Consider the following 23929-nt stretch of genomic DNA (forward strand, 5'->3'; position numbering starts at 1 on the left):
CAGCCTGTGTCCCTCCTCTTCTCACAGAGACCTGACCTGGGACAAACTCTGAATTCTCAACACCAGCTGGACTTACCACCAGGAGAGGAGGGAGCCCCATCTTGACCTCAAAAGAATCAGGGGACAACTCCCCACCTACAGGGTCCCTAGTCTGTGGGGACACCTGACTGTGGTCCTATGAAGGCATCTCACCAGCTCAAGGCATCCTGAGGAATGAGAGGAACTTGCCATCCAGGATTCAACAGAAGAACCAGGATCTGTTTGCTTCCATCTCAGAGGTGCTGAGGGTCCCATAGGGGCCTCCCCTCTCCTAACAGTGGAACCTAGGGGATCCCCTGTCTGAGTCTCCACGTGGAGCTGCTGCAGCTCCTGGGCTCTGTGGGGAGGCCTAGAGCAGACAACGGACAGGGACACGGTTGACTTGATGCAAGACCCCAGTGCTGTGATGGAGGAAACAGGACATTCTGAGGCCTAACCCCCGGGGCACTGTCCTCTCCCAAAAGCTTAAAGAGACACTCTACCCCACTCTTTAAATCTCAGGGACAGAAAGCTCATCCTGAGACAGCACATCCCCCAGGGGACAGTTCTTCTGACACGAGACCAGGAATCCTCTGGGCAACATCTGTCCTCTCCCTGGGCTCTCCCTGCACTGAGGTGGAGTCTGGCAGCCTGGGATCCCCAAAGCACAGGACCCAAACTTACCAGCCTCTCAGCCTGGATGCAATGACCACATCTGCACACGGCTCAGGGTCGGCTCACACCCCCTGGGGCCTGGTCAGCATCCCTGGCGCAGCCCCTGACATTGGCCACAGGTCTCTTCATGCCCTCCAGGGGGCGACATTGGGACACACAGACAATTAACACCTGAAAGTGGCTTTGGCTAAGGAGATGGAGAAGGAGCCTGATTTCCATCCCTCCCTTTAACAGATCCTTCTGGGCCCCTCCTACATGCCTACTCTGTCCTGCCCACTCCTTCTAAGGGCCTCTGAGTAGCCTGCCTTGTCAGGGGTCCCTGAGCAGGTCCCCACCACCTGCCTGGCACCACCCATGGGGAAGGCAGGTGACCACAGGAAAGTCAGCCAAGCAGAGGACAGAGGCCTCCAGGATGGTCAGGGAGCACATGGACAGGCTCCGAGTCACAGCTGAGCCAACACACATGGAGAGGGGGGTGGTCTCCCTGAAGCCTTCTCCCGAGGACCAAGGAGCCCACAGCCACTTGACCTCCCACCACCACCATCCTCTCACCCGGGACACTCAGGAAACCTCCCCCTTCACACCCAAGAACTGCAGATTAAAATGACACCGCTACTGGGTCTCTGTCCCTGGAAGCAGAGGCCAGGCTGGTGACACTCAGAGATGGAGGGTGGGTACCCTCACCAGTCATCACTCAGCTTGCCCCTTTCTCACCCCCCAAGTCATCTCTGTGGCCTTCCTGTGGGGAGTAAATCCAACCTTCCCAGAGCATTTGAGGACACGGGGAAGACACTGGTGCCAGGCTGGGTTTCTGTGTCACAAACAAAAATAAGTCCCCGGGTTTGGAGACCCTTGGGTATCTGCGTGGTGCTGACAGACCCCAAAGCCAGGACACAGCAGAGGCCAATGCTGGGGTGGGTGGGTCATCCCTCTCAGGGTCAGGGGTCCCCATCAGCCTTGCTATTGCAAGTGTGCCCCCCAGGCCAGTGTGATCAGCATCACCTGAAAGCTCGTTAGAGGCAGACTCTCGGGTCCACCCCACACCTGCCGGGTCAGAATCTGCATCTTAACAGAATCTTCTGACTCTGAACAGGAGAAGGGGAGAGGCTGCCCCACCCCACAAAATGGGGTCTCAGCCTGGCTGTGTATCCACAAACCTGGACCGCTGCTAAAGTAGCATTTCTAAGGTGTCCCCTAGGCATTCACAAATTCTACAAAGTTCCACAGGTGATTGTGACTCAGAGCAGGAGTGATATCCCTGTGACAAGAGTTCCCTATGTAGCCCCAGAACCCCAGCTCTGAAGGGAAAAGTCAAATGTGAAAGAGAAAGGGCTGCAGGGGACACTGACTGTGCACCCTGACCCAGAGTTGTGGGGACTGCCCAGGGCAGCAGTGCCCCAGGTTTGTGCTTGTCCAAACAAGGGTGTGTCTGTCTGTCTGTCTGTGTGTCTGTGTTTACGTGTGTGTATGGAGGGAATCACAGCTAAAGAGGGAGAGGCCTCCACTGTTGCCAGGGAACCAAAATGTAGACAGAAAGGGGAAGGAGAGGCAGGAATGAGAGGAGGAGAGGGAGGGACCTGGGCAGAGACCCCGCCCCCAGTGCATGTGACCCCACTAAGCACTCCTGCCCCTGGAGGAGGCTCAGTGCAGAGGCAGGAAGGACAGCAGAGCTGAAGCATCTGGACAGCGGCAGTTGTGAGCACTTCTGGAGCCCAGGCCCTTCTCAAAGAGGGAGGGACAGAGCAGGCAGCAGACACCATGGAGCCCCCCTCAGCCCCTGCCCACAGAGGGCACAGCCCCTGGCAGGGTCTCCTGCTGGCAGGTAAGAGGGGATGATTCCCTGAAGGTGGGCAGTAGATAGAGGACAGAGATTGCTGGGGTCTCCTGGGGAGGACAGGGCTCTGAGAGAGGACAGAGGACTTTTGTTTGGACCTGAGAGTAGAGGACATGGGCTCAGAGTAGGATGGGTGGAGGGGGCTCAGCAACAGGAAAATTTTAGTGAACTGGAGTTGGTGAGGGGTAGGAAACTCATAACTGCAATATTTTTTTGAAGTTACATTTTGAAAATAAGATAACTATATCCAAGTGATACTTCAGAAAAAGAACATAACCAGGGGCACCAAACATGGTCATTACTAATAAACCTCAGAAATTGACAAACAAACACCAGGACGAAGAGGGCCCTGAGAACACTCATTCATTCATCCAAGGTGTTTGCAGCCTGTTCCAGGCACTGGAGGTACCACAAGATCACACAAGTCCATGCCCTCAGGAGCTCACATTCTATGGAGAGAAAGACAGACAATCAAAGAAATCTGAATGTGATGTCAGGGACACACAAGTGGCATGAAGGGAACAGAGCAGGGAAAGGTCAGACAGTGAAGACAGAGGGTCTTTAGAGAGGAGGTCAGGTAAGGCATCTCCCAAGGATGCACCTGAGGGTGAGCAGGGCTCTGAGGGCAGTGAGGGAGTGAGCCAGGCAGACACCTGGGAAGAGTGTTGGGAACAGAGGAAATCACAAGCCCAGAGGGGCTGACGTAATGGTGGTCATGCTCCTGACCTTGACCAGTAGACATAGACATAGACACACACACACACACACACACACACACACACACACACACACACAGACACTCCAAGTCTAAGAGATGAAGAGACCTGTTCAGGACCCAGGGCCTCATCTTTCCATCCCAGTACATAGGTCCAAATATTGATTGATCTCTCTCTCTTCCCTCCTAGTCTCACTCATAACCTTCTGGAACCCGCCCACCACTGCTCAACTCACTATTGAATCAGTGCCGCCCAATGGTGTCCAAGGGAAGGATGTTCTTCTACTTGTCCACAATCTGACAGAGAATCTCATAGGCTATGGCTGGTTCAAAGCGGACAGAGTCGATCCCAATCAACAAATTGCAACATATGTGATAGACACACAAGAAATTACCCCAGGGCCTGTATACAGTGGACGGGAAACGATATACCCCAATGGAGCCCTGCTGTTGCAGAACGTCACCCAGGAGGACATAGGATACTACACCCTACAAGCCTGGAAAAAAAATTTTCTAAGTCAAGTAGGAACTGGACAGCTCCACGTATACCGTGAGTGATTCCTCTCTGACCTCTTGGGTTGGGTGGGGTGACACACACACAAGATTAACAGGCCTGGACTGTGCCTACATCCCCCTCTGCATTACGTCTCATGTTGAGGTTTGAGCATTTAGTGCAGGACACATACAATGGAGACAAACTTCATAAGATCGGAATTCCTTTCCCAGAATCCAGGTCTTGCAGACATTCCCTGCAGAGAGAAGAATCAATCTGATGAGAGTAACTCAGCAGAGGGAGATCAGTCTCAGTCCAGCCCCCTGGGCTCCTCCCCATGAACATGACCATGAGGAAGACTCTGCACAGCTCCGTCAGGGTCTGGCCTGAGGGGCTCCCTGGGATCCCCACAGGGAAGCTATATCTGGGAAGCCCCTGCCCAGACCCCTGTCTCAGGGCTCCTGACTCCAGTGACCTTGGGCAGCCTGCGCCAGGGTTAGATTTTGGCCACCTGGACAGGGTTGACTGGGAACAATGATTTCCTGGCTGCCCTAGTCCCAAGGCTCCTGAGCTGGTCACCAGCCAGGGCTCAGCCCAAAGAGCCACAGCCGGGCAGGGGCGGAGCCTGATCCTTCACCTGAGGCTTGCCATGGAGTACGCAGATGGACAAGGTCCCCAGGCCATTAGCCAACTGCCCTGGGGGTATAGGGGACTCTAAAGGATGGTCACCATCCACAGAAAGGAACGGAGGACAGAAGATGCTCCTGGCAGCTCCTCATCCACCAGGGATCAGGCCCAGGGAGGTGTCTCTCTTGAATGCCATTTATTTGGGCAGCTCCTCCATACTAAGCTTTAGGGCAAGTATTTGGGGATGTTTTAAGGATAATTCACAGACAACATATTAATCCAGAGACAATTTACCTGATTTTATTTGGGGGAAACTGAGGCACAAGGTGATACAGTCATTGAATCAGGGTCACATAGGCTATGAGTGGCAGATCAGAGTCATGGCAAGATCTTAGTGAAGCCACAGCCCCGATCTCTCCACCACCCTGGGGACATCTATGGACCCCAAAACCAGCCGTTGGATCAGATCAAACAGCTTCTTTTTAGAGATCCACAGCTCAAGGTAGATTTTCTGGTAGGAGAGTGACAGCAAGAGGAGATTTAACCTGTTTTTACTCAAGAACCAAATTACCTGCATCAACAATCAGAGTCAATGCAGGGAAAGTCCAGGCCGCCCCTCAGGTGGCTGATCCACATCTCCCTACACTGAACTTAAAATCACTTATTTGGTTCCTGATGTGTTGGTGTCACTCCCACTGGAGTATAAAGGAAAGGACTTTGTTTTCTTACTCCCCACTCTACACCTGCAACCAGCACAGGTCCCAACAACTCAATTGCTCTTTTATGAAGGAGGGAAGGAATGATTGGTGAATGAGTGAATGAATGAATGATCCATAATCTCCTCCCAGACTGGAACCTGGGTTCAGAATCCTAGTTTATGATCACACTTGTTCTCTGTCTCTCCAGGGGCTGAGACCCATGTTCCATCCCTCTCACCACCAGCCCCTAAAGCCACTCCGAGAAAAGAGTATCATGACTGTGGGGCTGCTCAGAAAATAGAAGAGTTTTTAAGGCCGTTCTGGCCCTGTCCCTGGGAGAGCCATGGGCTCTTGCTGCCTAAGGTCTTTGATGTCACTGGTAACCCCCACTTCTCTGACCTTGGATGTTTCTGGCTCTCTTTGAGCCTTCCATGTCCCTCATCATCCTCCCCCTTCATTCCAGCTGGGACAGACCCTGTTCCGCACAGCTTCTTCCACTCTTAAGCCTCCCCGAATTCTCACACTAACACCTGTAGCCAGACCCACCCTCCTGGCAATAGTCAAGGACAGAGAAATAAGTGGGAGCAGCAGCCCCTTGAGGCTCCATCATGAGCTAGTTACCCCAAGTCACCAGGAGAATGAGCTTCCACTGTACCACCATCCAGGGCTTTTTCCCTCCGCAATGTCAACAAGTGGAATATGCCATGGGACAGGGGCGTGATTCTCTATGTGATTCAACCAGGGAGTCAAAGGCAGGAGGACAGGTCTGCAGTCCTCAAAAGCTCACAGGCTCATTTCACCCCTTTGACTCCTGACTCACATCCTCATCCTGGTGAGGCTCCCATTAATCTAGTGGTTTCTGGGACCTTCCCAAGGTGGGGCTGACCAGACCCTGCACTGTCTGACTGGTTTACTGCCTATTTCACACACAGAAGTCCTCATGATGACACCTTTACCATAGGGTGGGATGCTCACAGAGGGTGAGATCCACCAGCCTCTGTCCTTTCACCCAGACATTGCCCAATTTGGATAAATTTGATCAAACTTATGTTTCCGGAGGTCAAAAGAGAGCCACATACAAGCTTTGGACCTTCTTCCCATATTGCCTGACTGACCATATAAATTGGTGGCAGAGACTTCTTTCCTAAATTTACTAACATAACACATATCATTTCAACTAATTTGGTAGTATTCCTCCCTTTTTGTAACAGAGACACGTCAGACTTGCCACCTAATCAATTCTGTCCTCATAACAGGACTCACATGTCTCTCTCTACCCAGGGGGCCACTGATTTCAAACCCACTGTAGCATCTTCCTTTGATGATAATGTGATCCTGGTTGGACTGCAGAACTTGGTCTACGACCTTTAGTGCTCTCTAGAGAGATATTCCTCCAGAAACTGGTGTTACATCTTTGGGGCATTAATATTAACTTTCAATATGGAAAAAATTTAACTTCTCAGATTTCTGTCTCATAATTTTATTTAAAAATGGTCCGTGAGGGCGACATTCCACCCTCCGACCTTTCTACTGGTCACCCTTCTGCATTTGAAAACATCTACTTGTATTTCAAGAAAGATCAACATGGTCCTCACTGCCCTCTGCAGTGGGAGAAGAGACTTTAAAGACCAAGGGCAGAGCACAGGGTTCTGCTCTCAAAGCCAGCCAGCACCCGCCTGTCCCCCTCACTCTTTCCTGGATCATATCTAGCCTTAATACTGCTCTATCCTTTATGGAGTCACTGTCTCATGCCAGTCACCATGGAACACCTGGGCAGACCTGCCCCACTTCATGGCCCTGCAGCCTGAGTACGGAACTGACCTCTGGGATTGCTCCTGATCTCCCAGTATACTATTTCTCCACAAAAACCCAGTTCCAGGCTATGTTGCTCAGTCCTCCCCGGGTTTAAGAACTATAGGTAGGCCCATCATTACCCATCTCTAGGATAACCCTGGAAAGCAAGGCCTCAGGGAAAACTCATCTACACTAGATGATGTAGGTCTGTGTAATAGAAAAGGCCTGAGCACCCACACTTTCCAGGTGAGGACCCCAAGGTTGGTCAGACAGTTAGCTGGTCAGTGAATAACAAGGAGAAACACTGGGTGGTCTCTGACTCCCGGTCCTGTGTCTTTCCATGACCAACCGTGATGCTTATTTGACTTGGGAAAGTCTGTGTTTTCTCCCAGACCTAGAGCAGGTGGCCTTACATTCTCTGCCCAGATCTTTATGCATTTGCCTTGGGATACACAGACCTGCCTTATTCTTTTAAGGACTTGGGTTGGCTGAGAGGTGAGAGATGCCAACTCTGATTGAAGAGGCCTTTAGAGGAATCAAAGGTCCCACACAAGGCAATATTCTCTCTGTTATCTGTGCAGCGGAGTTAACCAAACCCAACGTCACATGCAACAACTCCAGCCCCGTGGAGCATGAGGACCGTGTAGTGTTAACATGTGAAGCTGAGACTCAGGACACCACCTACCTGTGGCTGATCAACAATCAGAGCCTCCTGGACAGCACCTGGCTGGAGCTGTCCCTGGACAACAGGACTCTCACTTTATTCCGTGTCACAAGGAATGACACAGGACCCTATGAGTGTGAAACCCGCAACCCAGTGAGTGCCCGTCGCAGTGATCCATTCTACCTCAATGTTCTCTGTGAGTAACTTCTGTCCCTACCTGGCCCAGGGTGTCTGCCCAAATCCACACTACCAGAGGCCAGGCCACATTCATCCCTCTCAGATTCGTGTACACAGACCCTCAGCCCTGGACACCAGGCTGGCCATGACTTCCTGTCTCAGGCAAATCTGGGCAGGCCCAGCCTTGAGCCAAGACTAGGAGGGGACGGGCTGCTGCTGCCTTGAGAGGCTCGGGGTCAAAAACCTGTGATGGGAGAAACAGGTTAATGTCTCAGACTCAGGATGAGTGAACACAGAGGGGTCATGGTTGGGAGTTTTTAAAGCAAGGTTGTGACCTGGCTCAGAAGGATACTGTGGCCGTTGTACAGACCAGGAGCTCCCCTTTCCCTCTGATTACATCACAAATGGCTTTATTCTGTTTGCTCTAGATGGCCCGGCTGCCCCCACCATTTCCCCCTCAGACTCCTATTACCGTGCGGGGGCAAACCTCAGCCTCTCCTGCCACGCGGCCTCTAACCCGCCTGCACAGTATTCTTGGCTTATTAATGGGAGGCCCCAGCAATCCACACAGGAGCTCTTTATCCCCAACATCACTGCGAATGATAGTGGATCCTATACCTGCCTCGTCCATAACTCTGTCACTGGCTTCAATAAGACCACAGTCAAGACTATTACAGTCTCTGGTAAGTGGCTCCCTGGACCATTGGCACCAGGCTTTGGGGTAGAAATCTGTCTGGTTTTCAGGAAAGAACCTCGCGAAAGCTATTGCCCATCTTGTGTCCATCCTGTTCCTGAACCCTCCTACGACATCTCTGCAGACTCTTCCTCCCCTTGCTCTCTGATTTCCCAGAGCAGATGTGGGTCCAGCCTGGAATGTGGGGAGGGGGTTCTCTCAGCCCCAGAAAGCCCCATACAGTGGAGGGGGCTTCACAGAGGGAGAAGGAAGAAGGTCCTTCTGTTCCTGGCTCACCTTATGACTGACTCTGCTCTGATGCCACCTGTGGTGGGACAGGGGCATGTAGGGAAGATACATGGGCAGCCTGTCCTCAATCTGGCCAAATTGTGCCACCCACTGACACCAGAGCCTTTCTCAGGCCAGGCTGCAGGAAAATGGGAAAAGCGACTGAGCTGTGTCCTGGCTCTGAAGTCACCAGCTATATGACACTGTGAGACACTAGCACATACCTATACCAAAGGAGAACAGTGAATTATGGTGAAGACTTGGAAAAATAGGTAGATTCATCCATGAAGTCCCTTCATGGGATGGAAGGAGCAGTGCCAAAAAGTTTAGAGTTTACAGAGAGGGCTAAGTGTACCAGCATTTTATTAAAACTGTGACCACTTCTCTCTACAGATTTCCTTCTCTGTGATACTCAATCCATGAACCAAGAAGTAAAAGTCCGATTCACATTGAGAAATCCTTTAGATTGGAACTTCTCTAGGTCCTAAGGTGATGATGACTGGCTGGGCCATGATCATTCTCTAATAAACTATTTAACAAAAGAAACACCTTCACTTCTCTATTTAAATCTACCATACCCAAGAGCACGCCTGATCTTTCATAAAGTCACAGAAAGCTCTAACAAAGGGTCACACAAAAGCTAATGGGAGAAAAATTGCACCTGCTGATGAGGATGCTGGATACATGGGCTGAGAAGAGGTTTCTGGTGATGATACTATGGAGATTGACATGGGGAACCAGTCTGCGGTCATACTGGCGTTATTAGGGGCTCAGAGAGGAGGTGCAACCCTCCCCGTACAGACTGTCACCTGAACAAAAACACTCGTCCTTCTATAGGGGCCACAGCCATCGTCTCGGTCACCTTTACACAGCTCACAGTGGGATCTGAGAACTGGCTGAGGAATGACTGTGACCACAGTCCTACTCTCACTCAGTCGCCTTCTCTGTTTTCCACAGATCCAGTGGCACAGCCCTCCATCCAAGCCACCAACACCGCAATCGCAGAACATAAGGACGCTGTGGTCCTGACCTGCCTCACAAATGACACTGGGATCTCCATCCAGTGGTTCTTCAATAACCAGAGTCTCTGGCTCACAGAGCGGGTGAAGCTGTCCCAGGACAACAGCACCCTCACCATAGACCCCGTCAGGAGAGAGGATGCTGGGGATTATCAGTGTGAGGTCTCCAATCTGGTCAGTTCCAGCAGAAGCGACCTCCTCAGCCTGGATGTGAAATGTAAGTGACCTCTTGTCCGATCCTTCATCTGCCCAGGACGATGACTCTCCCAATGTTGTGCAAAATGGATAGAAGTCACAGGGGGAAGAATATCCATTAGGAGATGATTACAATAAACAAAATGGCAAAATACTTAAGAGCTCAGTCTCTGAATCAAATGTAGTAAGTTTCTCATCCTGAGTCTGGCTTATACTGTGTGACCTCGCACAAGATTCCTTTTTTTTCTTTCTGTTACCATTTTTAATGTCATAAAATATACCTAAGATTTACAATTTTAACCATTTTTAAGTGTATACCTCAGTGGCATCAGTACAGTCATACTGTTGTGCAACCAACACCGCTATCCATTTCCAAAACTTTTTCATCTTACTATACTAAATTCTGTACCCAATTAACAATAATTTCTCACTCCCTGCTTTAGCCCCTGGTAACCAGCATTCTAGTTTCTGTCTCTATGAATTTGACTATTCTAGGTAAGTAGTATAAGTGGAATCAGACGATATTAGTCCTTTTTCTGTCTGGCTTATTTCACCCAGCATAAATATGTTCAAGGTTGCATCCATATTTTACCATATACCAGAATTGTATCCCTTTTTAAGGTTGAATAATATTCCCTTGTACGTATATGTCACATTTTGTTTATCATTCATCCATCTGTGAACTTCTGGATTGTTTCCACCCTCTGGGTGTTGTGAATAATGCTGCTGTGAACATGAGTAGACACATATCTGTTCCAATCCCTGCTTTCAGTCCTTTGGGGTATTTATCCAGAAGTGGAATTGCTGGATCAAATGGCTATTCTTTGTTCAATTTTCGGATCAACTGCTACACCATTTTCCGCAGTGGCTGCACCATTTTACATTCCCACTAACAATGCACAGAAGTTCCGATTTCTCCACATTCTCGCCAACACTTGTTGTTTTCTGTTTGTTTCTTTGTTTTTAAATAGCCATCCTAATGGGTGTGAGGTGGTACCTCATGGTGTTTTTGATTTGAATTTCCCTAACGGTTAGTGATGCTGAGCATCCTTTCATGTGCTTATTGGCTGTTTGTGTATCTTCTTTCGAGAAATGTCTGCTCAAGTGCTTTGCCCATTTTTTGACTGAGTTTTTTATTGTTGCTGAGCTGTAGTTCTCTATATTCTGGATGTTCATCCCTTATCAGATATATAATTTGCAAATATTTTCTCCCATTCTTTGGCTTATCTTTTCACTTTTTGGAAAGTGTTCTTTGATGCACAAAAGTTTTTAATTTTGGTGAAGTCCAATTTATCTGTTTTTCATTTTGTTACCTGTGCCTTTGGATTCATGTCCAAGAAATCACTGCCAAATCCAAAGTCATGAAACTTTCACCCTATGTTTTCTTCCAAGAGATTTTACATTACGGTCTTTGATCGATTTTGAGTTAATTTTTTGTATAATGTGTTAAGTAAGGGGTCCACCTCATTGTTTTGCATGCATATCTAGCTTTCCCAACACCATTTGTTGAAAAGACTGTCTTTTCCCCGTTGAATGGTTGGGGCACCCCTGTCAAAAATCATTAGACAATATATGCGAAGGTCTATTTCTGGGCTCTCTATTCCATTTCATTGGTCAAGATGTCTGTCTTTATCCTAGTACCACATTGTTTGGTTACCATAGCTTTGCAGTGAATTTTGAAATCAGGAAGTGTGAGTCCTCTTACTTTGATCTTTTTGAAAATACTCTTGGATATTTCGGTTCCCTTGAAATTCCACATGAAGTTTAGGATTGCTTTTTCTGAAGGGAACAGAGCATGGAAAGGGCAGACGGTGAAGACAGAGGGTCTTTAGAGGGGAAGTCAGGGAAGGCATCTCCCCAGGACGCCCCTGAGAGTGAGCAGGGCTCTGAGGGCAGTGAGGGAGTGAGCCAGGCAGACACCTGGGAAGAGTGTTGGGAACAGAGGAAATCACAAGACCAGAGGGGCTGACTTAATGGTGGTCGTGCTCCTGACCTTGAGCAGTAGACACAGACACACACACACACAGACACACACACACACACACACAGACACTCCAAGTCTAAGAGATGAAGAGACCTGTTCAGGACCCAGGGCCTCATCTTTCCATCCCAGTACATAGGTACAAATATTGATTGATCTCTCTCTCTTCCCTCCTACTCTCAGTCATCTGGAAACCGCCCACCACTGCTCAACTCACTATTGAATCAGTGCCACCCAATGGTGTCCAAGGGAAGGATGTTCTTCTACTTGTCCACAATCTGACAGAGAATCTCATAGGCTATGGCTGGTTCAAAGCGGACAGAGTCGATCCCAATCAACAAATTGCAACATATGTGATAGACACACAAGAAATTACCCCAGGGCCCGTATACAGTGGTCGGGAAACGATATACCCCAATGGATCCCTGCTGTTGCAGAACGTCACCCAGGAGGACATAGGATACTACACGCTACAAGCCTGGACAAAAAGTTTTCTAAGTCAAGTAGGAACTGGACAGCTCCACGTATACCGTGAGTGATTCCTCTCTGTCCTCTTGGGTTGGGTGGGGTGACACACACACAGGATTAACAGGCCTGGACTGTGCCTACATCCCCCTCTGCATTACGTCTCATGTTGAGGTTTGAGCATTTAGTGCAGGACACATACAATGGAGACAAACTTCATAAGATCGGAATTCCTTTCCCAGAATCCAGGTCTTGCAGACATTCCCTGCAGAGAGAAGAATCAATCTGATGAGAGTAACTCAGCAGAGGGAGATCAGTCTCAGTCCAGCCCCCTGGGCTCCTCCCCATGAACATGACCATGAGGAAGACTCTGCACAGCTCCGTCAGGGCCTGGCCTGAGGGGCCCCCTGGGATCCTCACAGGGAAGCTATATCTGGGAAGCCCCTGCCCAGACCCCTGTCTCAGGGCTCCTGACTCCAGTGACCTTGGGCAGCCTGTGCCAGGTTTAGATTTTGGCCACCTGGACAGGGTTGACTGGGAACAATGATTTCCTGGCTGCCCTAGTCCCAGGCTCCGGAGCTGGTCACCAGCCAGGGCTCAGCCCAAAGAGCCACAGCTGGGCAGGGGCGGAGCCTGATCCTTCACCTGAGACTTGGCATGGAGACCACAGATGGACAAGGTCCCCAGGCCATTAGCCAACTGCCCTGGGGGCGTAGGGGACTCCAGAGGATGGTCACCATCCACAGAGAGGAACGGAGGACAGAAGATGCTCCTGGCAGCTCCTCATCCACCAGGGACCAGGCACAGGGAGCTATCTCTCTAGAATGCCATTTATTTGGGCAGCTCCTCCATACTAAGCTTTAGGGCAAGTATTTGGGGATGTTTTAAGGATAATTCACAGACAACATATTAATCCAGAGACCATTTACCTAATTTTATTTGGGGGAAACTGAGGCACAGGGAGAAACAGTCATTGAATCAGGGTCACATAGACTATGAGTGGCAGATCAGAGTCATGGCAAGATCTTAGTTCAGCCACAGCCCCGATCTCTCCACCACCCTGGGGGCCTTATGGACCAGATCAAACAGTTTCTTCTTAGAGATCCACAGCTCAAGGTAGATTTTCTGATCTGGAGAGTGACAGCAAATGGAGATTTAACTTGTTTTTACTCAAGAACCAAATTACCTGCATCAACAATCAGAGTCAATGCAGGGAAAATCCAGGCCGCCCCCTCAGGTGGCTGATCCACATCTCCCTGCACTCAACTTGAAATCACTTTGTTTCCTGATGTGTTGGTGTCACTCCCACTGGAGTACAAAGCGAAGGACTTTGCTTTCTCATTCCCCACTCTACACCTGCAACCAGCACAGGACCCAACAACTCAATTGCTCTTTCAGGAAGGAGGGAAGGAATGAATGGTGAATGAATGAATGATCCCTAACCTCTTCACAGACTGGAACCTGGGTTCAGAATCCTAGCTTATGACCACACTTGTTCTCTGTCTCTCCAGGGGCTGAGACCCATGTTCCATCCCTCTCACCACCAGCCCCTAAAGCCACTCCGAGAAAAGAGTATCATGACTGTGGGGCTGCTCAGAAAATAGAAGAGTTTTTAAGGCCGTTCTGGCCCTGTCCCTGGGAGAGCCGTGGGCTCTTGGTGCCTAAGGTCTTTGATGTCACTGGTAACCCCCACTGCTCTGACCTTGGAGGTTTCTGGCTCTCTTTGCACATTCCGTGTCCCTCATCATCCTCCCCCTTCATTCCAGCTGGGACAGACCCTGTTCCGCACAGCTTCTTCCACTCTTAAGCCTCCCCGAATTCTGGCACTAACACCTGTAGCCAGTCCCACCCTCCTGGCAATAGTCAAGGACAGAGAAATAAGTGGGAGCAGCAGCCCCTTGAGGCTCCATCATGAGCTAGTTACCCCAAGTCACCAGGAGAATGAGCTTCCACTGTGCCACCATCCAGGGCTCTTTCCCTCCACAATGGCAACAAGTGGAATATGCCATGTGACAGGGACATGATTCTCTACATGATTCAACCAGGAAGTCAAAGGCAGAAGGATAGGTCTGCAGTCCTCAAAAGCTCACAGGCTCATTTCACCCCTTTGACTCCTGACTCACATCCTCATCCTGGTGAGGCTCCCATTAATCTAGTGGTTCCTGAGACCTTCCCAAGGTGGGGCTGGCCAGACCCTGCACTGTCCTACTATTTCACACACATAAGTCCTCATAATGACACCTTTACCATAGGGTAGGATGCTCACAGATGGTGAGATCCACCAGCCTCTGTCCTTTCACTTAGACACTGCCCAATTTGGATAAATTTGATCAAACTTATGTTTCTGGAGGTTGAAAGAGAGCCACATGCAAGCTTTGGACCTTCTTCCCATTTTGCCTGACTGACCATATAAATTGGTGACAGAGACCGCTTTCCTAAATATACTAACATAACACATATCATTTCAACTAATTTGGTAGTATTCCTCCCTTTATGTAACAGAGACACGTCAGACTTGCCACCTAATCAATTCTGTCCTCATAACAGGACTCACATGTCTCTCTCTACCCAGGGGGCCACTGATTTCAAACCCACTGTAGCATCTTCCTTTGATGATAATGTGATCCTGGTTGGACTGCAGAACTTGGCCTACGAACTTTAGTGCTCTCTAGAGAGATATTCCTCCAGAAACTGGTGTTACATCTTTGGGGCATTAATATTAATTTTCAGTATGGAAAAAATTTAACTTCTCCTCAGATTTCTGTCTCATAATTTTATTTAAAAATGGTCCATGAGGGCTAGATTCCACCTCCTCCCCTTTGTACTGGTCACCCTTCTGCATTTGAAAACATCTACTTGTATTTCAAGAGAGATCAACATGGTCCTCACTGCCCTCTGCAGTTGGAGAAGAGACCTTAAAGACCAAGGGCAGGGCACATGGTTCTGCTCTCAAAGCCAGCCAGCCCCCGCCTGACCCTCTCATTCTTTTCTGGATCATTTCTAGTCTTAACTCTGCTCTATCCTTTATGGAGTCACTGTCCCATGCCAGTCACCATGGACCACCTGGGCATACATGCCCAACTTCATGGCCCTGCAGCCTGAGTACAGAACTGACCTCTGGGCTTGCTCCTGATCTCCCAGTATAGTATTTCGCTCAAATACCCAGTTCCAGGCTATGCTGCTCAGTCCTCTCTGAGTTTAAGAACTATACAAAGGCCCATCATTACCCATCTCTAGGATAACCCTGGAAAGCAAGGCCTCAGGGAAAACACATCTATACTAGATGATGTAGGTCTGTGTAATAGAAAAGGCCTGAGCACCCACACTTTCCAGGTGAGGACCCCAAGGTTGGTCAGACAGTTAGCTGGCCAGTGAAGAACAAGGAGAAACACTGGGTGGTCTCTGACTCCCAATCCTGTGTCTTTCCATGACCAACCGTGATGCTTATTTGACTTGGGAAAGTCTGTGTTTTCTCCCAGACCTAGAGCAGGTGGCCTTACATTCTCTGAGTGCTCAGATCCTTATGCATTTGCCTTGGGATACACAGACCTGCCTTATTCTTTTAAGGACTTGGGTTGGCTGAGAGGTGAGAGATGCCAACTCTGATTGAAGAGGCCTTTAGAGGAATCAAAGGTCCCACACAGGGCAATATTCTGTCTGTTATCCGTGCAGCGGAGTTAACCAAACCCAACGTCACATGCAACAACTCCAGGCCCGTGGAGCATGAGGACCGTGTAGTGTTAACATGTGAAGCTGAGACTCAGGACACCACCTACCTGTGGCTGATCAACAATCAGAGCCTCCTGGACAGCACCTGGCTGGAGCTGTCCCTGGACAACAGGACTCTCACTTTACTCCATGTCACAAGGAATGACACAGGACCCTATGAGTGTGAAACCCGCAACCCAGTGAGTGCCCGTCGCAGTGATCCATTCTACCTCAATGTTCTCTGTGAGTAACTTCTGTCCCTACCTGGCCCAGGGTGTCTGCCCAAATCCACACTACCAGAGGCCAGGCCACATTCATCCCTCTCAGATTTGTGTACACAGACCCTCAGCCCTGGACACCAGGCTGGCCATGACTTCCTGTCTCAGGCAAATCTGGGCAGGCCCAGCCTTGAGCCAAGACTAGGAGGGGACGGGCTGCTGCTGCCTTGAGAGGCTCGGGGTCAAAAACCTGTGATGGGAGAAACAGGTTAATGTCTCAGACTCAGGATGAGTGAACACAGAGGGGTCATGGTTGGGAGTTTTTAAGGCAAGGTTGTGACCTGGCTCAGAAGGATACTGTGGCCCTCGTACAGACCAGGAGCTTCCCCTTCCCTCTGATTACATCACAAATGGCTTTATTCTGTTTGCTCTAGATGGCCCGGCTGCCCCCACCATTTCCCCCTCAGACTGCTATTACCGTGCAGGGGCAAACCTCAGCCTCTCCTGCCACGCGGCCTCTAACCCGCCTGCACAGTATTCTTGGCTTATTAATGGGAGGCCCCAGCAATCCACACAGGAGCTCTTTATCCCCAACATCACTGCGAATGATAGTGGATCCTATACCTGCCTCGTCCATAACTCTGTCACTGGCTTCAATAAGACCACAGTCAAGACTATTACAGTCTCTGGTAAGTAGCTCCCTGGACCATTGGCACCAGGCTTTGGTGTGGAAATCTGTCCGGTTTTCAGGAAAGAGCCTCCCGAAAGCTATTGCCCATCTTGTGTCCATCCTGTTCCTGAACCCTCCCACGACATCTCTGCAGACTCTTCCTCCCCTTGCTCTCTGATTTCCCAGAGCAGATGCGGGTCCAGCCTGGAATCTGGGAGAGGGTTCTCTCAGCCCCAGAAAGCCCCACACAGTGGAGGGGGCTTCACAGAGGGAGAAGGAAGAAGGTCCTTCTGTTCCTGGCTCACCTTATGACTGACTCTGCTCTGATGCCACCTGTGGTGGCATGTGGAGAAGGTACATGGGCAGCCTGTCCTCAATCTGGCCAAATTGTGCCACCCACTGACACCAGAGCCTTTCTCAGGCCAGGCTGCAGGAAAATGGGAAAAGAGCAAGCCTCGGTGCAGACTCCGATGAGCCGTCTCCTTGCTCTGAAGTCACCAACTGTATGACACTGTGTGACACCAGCACAGTACCTATACCAAAGGAGTACAGTGAATTATGGTGAACACTTGGAAAAATAGGTAGATTCATCCATGAAGTCCCTTCATGGGATGGAAGGAGCAGTGCCAAAAAGTTTAGAGTTTACAGAGAGGGCTAAGTGTACCAGCATTTTATTAAAACTGTGACCACTTCTCTCTACAGATTTCCTTCTCTGTGATACTCAATCCATGAACCAAGAAGTAAAAGTCCGATTCACATTGAGAAATCCTTTAGATTGGAACTTCTCTAGGTCCTAAGGTGATGATGACTGGCTGGGCCATGATCATTCTCTAATAAACTATTTAACAAAAGAAACACCTTCACTTCTCTATTTAAATCTACCATACCCAAGAGCACGCCTGATCTTTCATAAAGTCACAGAAAGCTCTAGCAAAGGGTCACACAAAAGCTAATGGGAGAAAAATTGCACCTGCTGATGAGGATGCTGGATACATGGGCTGAGAAGAGGTTTCTGGAGCTGATACTATGGAGATGACATGGGGAACCAGTCTGCGGTCATGCTGGCGTTATTAGGGGCTCAGAGAGGAGGTGCAGCCATCCCCTTATAGACTGTCACCTGAACAAAAACACTCGTCCTTCTATAGGGGCCAGAGCCATCCTCTCAGTCACCTTCACACAGCTCACAGTGGGATCTGAGAACTGGCTGAGGAAGGACTGTGGCCCCAGGCCCACTCTCACTCAGTCACCTCCTCTATTTCTCCACAGATCCAGTGGCACAGCCCTCCATCCAAGCCAGCAACACCATAGTCACAGAAAATAAGGACGCTGTGGTCCTGACCTGCCTCACAAATGACACTGGGATCTCCATCCAGTGGTTCTTCAATAACCAGAGTCTATGGCTCATAGAGAGGATGAAGCTGTCCCAGGACAACAGCACCCTCACCATAGACCCTGTCAGGAGGGAGGATGCTGGGGAATATCAGTGTGAAGTCTCCAACCTGGTCAGTTCCAGCAAAAGCGACCTCCTCAGGCTGGATGTGAAATGTAAGTGACCACTTGCCCCATACTACATGTTCCTGGGAAGATGACTCTACCACTGTTGTGCAGCATGGATAGAAGTCATAGGAGGCAGATTATCAATTAAGAGATCATTATAGTAAACAGAATGGCAAAGTGGTTAACAGCTTAGTCTCTGAATCAAATATTCTAAGTTTCTCATCCTGGGTCTGGCATTTTCTGTGCAACCACACACAAGATTCTTTTTTTTCTGTTACCATTTTTTAAATGGAAAATGTTTTGTGCTAAAATATTCATAAGATTTACCATTTAGGCATCTGTAAGTGTATAGCATTTAATGCAATTAAATGCATTCACATTGTTGTGCTGTCATTCCCACTATCCATCTAGAAATTTTCCATCTTACTATACTAAAACTCTGTACCCATTAAACGATAAATCCCCACTTCCCCACCGCAGTCCCTAGCAACCATCATTCTACTTTTTGTCTCTATGAAATTGACTATTCTAGGTACTTTGTGTAAGTGGAATCATACAGTATTTGTCCTTTCGTGTCTGGCTTATTTCACTTAGCATAATGTCATCAATGTTCCATCCATGTTGTAGCATATATCAAAATTTCATTCCTTTCTAAGGCTGAATTACATTCCCTTGTATGTATATATCACATTTTGCTTATCATTCATCAGTCGATAAACTTTTTGGTTCTTTCCATCTTTTGGCTACTGTGAATAATGCCGCTATGACCACGTGTGTTCAAATCCCTACTTTCAATTCTTTTCCATATTTACCAGAAGCAGAATTGCTGGATCAAATGGCAATATTTTGTTCAGTTTTGGATGAACTGCCATACCATTATCCACAGTAGCTGCACCGTTTTACATTCCCACTAGCAATGCACAGAAGTTCCAATTTCTCCATAAAGTTCCCTTGGCCCCAACATGGACAGCCTGCCTTCCCCATAACACACAAAAGTGTATATAGGAAATAGGACCTGATATTTTTAGAGTCAAAGAAAGTTCTAGGAAAAGAGGCAACTAAAGTTCCGGAGAGAAAAATTCCACTTGATTATGAGGATGCTGGACATGTGGTCTGAGAAGAGGTTCCTGGTGCTGATAGTACGGAGGGGTCCAGGGGAATTGGTCAGGGGTCATCCTGGGGTGATATGCGGGTCAGAGAGGAGGTGCAGCCCTCGCTTTACAGACTGTCACCTTAATGAATACTTAAAACCTTGTGCACAGGGCCACGGCCATCCTCTTGGTCACCTTCGCACAGCCCACCGTGGGATCTTTGAACTGACTGAGATCTCTGAGGAAGGAGCATAGCCCCAGAGCCCGGCCCCACTCTCACTCAGTCACCTCCTCTGTTTCTCCACAGACCCAGTGGCACAGCCCTCCATCGAAGCCAGCAACACCAAAGTCACAGAAGATAAGGACTCCGTAGTCCTGACCTGCCTCACAAATGACACTGAGATCTCCATCCAGTGGTTCTTCAGTAACCAGAGTCTCTGGCTCACAGAGCGGGTGAAGCTGTCCCAGGACAACAGCACCCTCACCATAGACCCCGTCAGGAGAGAGGATGCCGGGGATTATCAGTGTGAGGTCTCCAACCTGGTCAGTTCCAGCAGAAGCGACGTCCTCAGCCTGGATGTGAAATGTAAGTGACCTCTTGTCCGATCCTACATCTTCCCGGGACGATGACTCTCCCAAAGTTGTACAAAGTGGATAGAAGTCACAGGGGGCAGAATATCCATTAGGACATGATTACAATAAACATAATGGCAAAATAGTTCAGAGCTCAGTCTCTGAGTCAAATGTAGTAAGTTTCTCATCCTGAGTCTGGCTTATACTGTGTGACCTCGCACAAGATTCTTTCTTTTTCTTTCTGTTACCATTTTTAATGTCATAAATTATACCTAAGACTTACAGTTTAACCATTTTTAAGTGTATACTTCAGTGGCATCAGTAGAGTCATACTGTTGTGCAACCAACACCGCTCTCCATTTCCAAAACTTTTTTCATCTTACTATACTAAATTCTGTACCCAATAAACAATAACTTCTCACTCCCTGCTTTAGCCCCTGGTAACCAGCATTCTAGTTTCCGTCTCTATGAATTTGACTATTCTAGGTAAGTAGTATAAGTGGAATCAGATGATATTAGTCCTTTGTGTGTCTGGCTTATTTCACCTAGCATAAATGTGTTCAAGTTTGCGTCCATATTGTACCATATACCAGAACTGTATCCCTTGTTAAGGTTGAATAATATTCCCTTGTACGGATATGTCCCATTTTGTTTATCATTCATCCATCTTTGAACTTCTGCATTGTTTCCACTCTCTGGTTGTTGTGAATAATGCTGCTATGAACATGAGTAGACACATATCTGTTCCAATCCCTGCTTTCAGTCCTCTGGGGTATTTATCCAGAAGCGGAATTGCTGGATCAAATGGTAATTCTTTCTTCAATTTTCGAATGAACTGCTACACCATTTTCCGCAGTGGCTGCACCATTTTACATTCCCACTAACAATGCACAGAAGTTCCAATTGCTCCACATCCTCGCCAACACTTGTTGTTTTCTGTTTGTTTCTTTGTTTTTAAATAGCCACCCTAATGGGTGTGAGGTGGTACCTCATTGTGTTTTTGATTTGAATTTCCCTAATGATTAGTGATGCTGAGCATCCTTTCATGTGCTTATTGGCTATTGGTGTATCTTCTTTCGAGAAATGTCTGCTCAGGTGCTTTGCCCATTTTTTGACTGGGTTTTTTATTGTTGCTGAGCTGTAGTTCTCTATATTCTGGATGTTCATCCCTTAACAGATATATGATTTGCAAATATTTTCTCCCATTCTTTGGGTTGTCTTTTCACTTTGTGGATAGTCTTCTTTCATGCACAAAAGTTTTTAATTTTGGTGAAGTCCAATTTATCTATTTTTCCTTTTGTTACCTGTGCCTTCGGATTCATGTCGAAGAAATCATTGCCAAATCCAAAGTCATCAAGCTTTCACCCTATGTTTTCTTCCAAGAGATTTTACATTTCAGTCTTTGATCCATTTTGAGGTAATTTTTTGTATAATGTGTTAAGTAAGGGTCCCACCTCATTGTGTTGCATGCATATCTAGCTTTCCCAACACCATTTGTTGAAAAGACTGTCTTTTCCCCGTTGAATGGTCTGGGCACCCCTGTCCAAAATCATTAGACAACGTATGCGAGAGTTTATTTCTGGGCTCTCTTTACCATTCCATGGGTCAACATGTCTGTCTTTATCCTAGTACCACACTGTTTGGTTACCATAGCTTTGCAGTAAATTTGGAAACCAATAAGTGTGAGTCCTCTAACTTTGTTTTTTTTGAAGATACTCTTGGATGTTTCTGTTCCCTTGAAATCCCACATGTAGTTTAGGGTTGCTTTTTCTGTTTCTGCAAAGTAAAGGTCATTGGGACTTTCATAGGGATCGCATTTGAATGTGTAGATCACTTGGGTATCATCGTCATCTTAACAATATTAAGTCTTCCAATCCATGAACACAGAATGTCTTTCCATTTACTTATGTCTTTTTATTCCTTTCCACAATGTTTTTTAGTTTTTCAGTGTACAAGTCTTTGATCCCCTTGGTTACATTAATTCCCCAGTATTTTACTCTTTTTGATGTTATTGTAAATGGAATGGTTTTCTTAACTTCCTTTTCAGATTCTTAATTGTCAGTCTATGGAAACACAACTAGTTTTCGTACATTGATTTTGAATCCTGCAACATTGCTGAATTCCTTTCTTAGTCTAAGAGGTTTTTGTAGAATCTTTACGGTTTTCTGCATATAAGTTAATGCCATCTGCAAACAGACGTAATTGTACTTCTTCTTTTCCATTTGGAGGCTTTCCCTTTCTTTTTCTTGACCAATTGATCTGGCTGGAACTTCTGTACTATGCTCCACAGGGGTGGTGAAAGGAGCATCCTTGTCTTCTTCCTGATCTTAGAGGAAAAGCTTTCAGGGCCGGCCCCATGGCATAGTGGTTAAGTTCAGCGTGCTCTGTTTCACTGGCCTGGGTTCCCGGGTTCAGCCCCGTGTGAGGACCTACACCACTCATCAGCCATGCTGTGGTGGCGACCCACATACAAAATAGACGACGACTGGCACGACAGTTAACTCAGGGCCAATCTTCCTCAAACAAAAAAAGAGGAAGATCGACCACAGATGTTAGCTCAGGGTGAATCTTTCTCACCAAAAAAAGAAAAGAAGCTTTCAGTGTTTCACCATTGAGTATGATGCTAGCTGTGGGACTTCCCTATAAGGCCTTCACTGTGATGCACTAGTTTCCCTCTATTCCTAAGAGTGCCAGTATTTTGTTAAATCGGTAACCACTTCTCTAGAGCTTTCCTTCACCATGATATTTAACCCATAGACCCGGAAGTAAACGTCCTTCTCAGGGCGAGAAATCCTTTGATTGAAAACGCTTCAATGACTAAGCTTATGAAGACAGTGCAGGGCCATCCTCATTCCCTAACAACTTATTTGGCAACAAGTACATGTCTTCGCTACTTACGTACAGTTCCACTGGCCCCAGAGATGGACAGAGTTGGCTAGCCTGCCTTCTCCAACATACACGGAAGTGTATATAGGAAATAGGACCTGATATTTTTAGAGTCAAAGAAAGTTCTAGGAAAAGAGGCAACTAAAGTTCCGGAGAGAAAAATTCCACTTGATTATGAGGATGCTGGACATGTGGTCTGAGAAGAGGTTCCTGGTGCTGATAGTACGGAGGGGTCCAGGGGAATTGGTCAGGGGTCATCCTGGGGTGATATGCGGGTCAGAGAGGAGGTGCAGCCCTCGCTTTACAGACTGTCACCTTAATGAATACTTAAAACCTTGTGCACAGGGCCACGGCCATCCTCTTGGTCACCTTCGCACAGCCCACCGTGGGATCTTTGAACTGACTGAGATCTCTGAGGAAGGAGCATAGCCCCAGAGCCCGGCCCCACTCTCACTCAGTCACCTCCTCTGTTTCTCCACAGACCCAGTGGCACAGCCCTCCATCGAAGCCAGCAACACCAAAGTCACAGAATATAAGGACTCCGTAGTCCTGACCTGCCTCACAAATGACACTGAGATCTCCATCCAGTGGTTCTTCAGTAACCAGAGTCTCTGGCTCACAGAGCGGGTGAAGCTGTCCCAGGACAACAGCACCCTCACCATAGACACCGTCAGGAGAGAGGATGCCGGGGATTATCAGTGTGAGGTCTCCAACCTGGTCAGTTCCAGCAGAAGCGACGTCCTCAGCCTGGATGTGAAATGTAAGTGACCTCTTGTCCGATCCTACATCTTCCCGGGACGATGACTCTCCCAATGTTGTGCAAAGTGGATAGAAGTCACAGGGGGCAGAATATCCATTAGGACATGATTACAATAAACATAATGGCAAAATAGTTCAGAGCTCAGTCTCTGAGTCAAATGTAGTAAGTTTCTCATCCTGAGTCTGGCTTGTACTGTGTGACCTCGCACAA

General features: G+C 48.1%; 1 protein-coding gene across 1 annotated transcript in view; it reads left to right on the forward strand.

Annotated features, from left to right (window-relative positions):
• The window catches only part of LOC131396896 (carcinoembryonic antigen-related cell adhesion molecule 5-like), a 129274-nt gene extending 109168 nt beyond the window's left edge, over window positions 1-20106 (forward strand). Inside the window, exons 5-8 of the mRNA XM_058529398.1 lie at window positions 7436-7714; window positions 8124-8378; window positions 9614-9892; window positions 19808-20106. Coding sequence (XP_058385381.1) covers window positions 7436-7714; window positions 8124-8378; window positions 9614-9892; window positions 19808-20094 — 1100 coding nt within the window. The 3' untranslated portion in view covers window positions 20095-20106. The remainder of the gene's footprint in view (window positions 1-7435; window positions 7715-8123; window positions 8379-9613; window positions 9893-19807) is intronic.
• The last annotated feature ends 3823 nt before the right edge of the window (window positions 20107-23929 follow it).

This window comes from Diceros bicornis, chromosome 34 (assembly GCF_020826845.1).
Source record: "Diceros bicornis minor isolate mBicDic1 chromosome 34, mDicBic1.mat.cur, whole genome shotgun sequence".
Taxonomy (NCBI): Eukaryota; Metazoa; Chordata; class Mammalia; order Perissodactyla; family Rhinocerotidae; genus Diceros; species Diceros bicornis.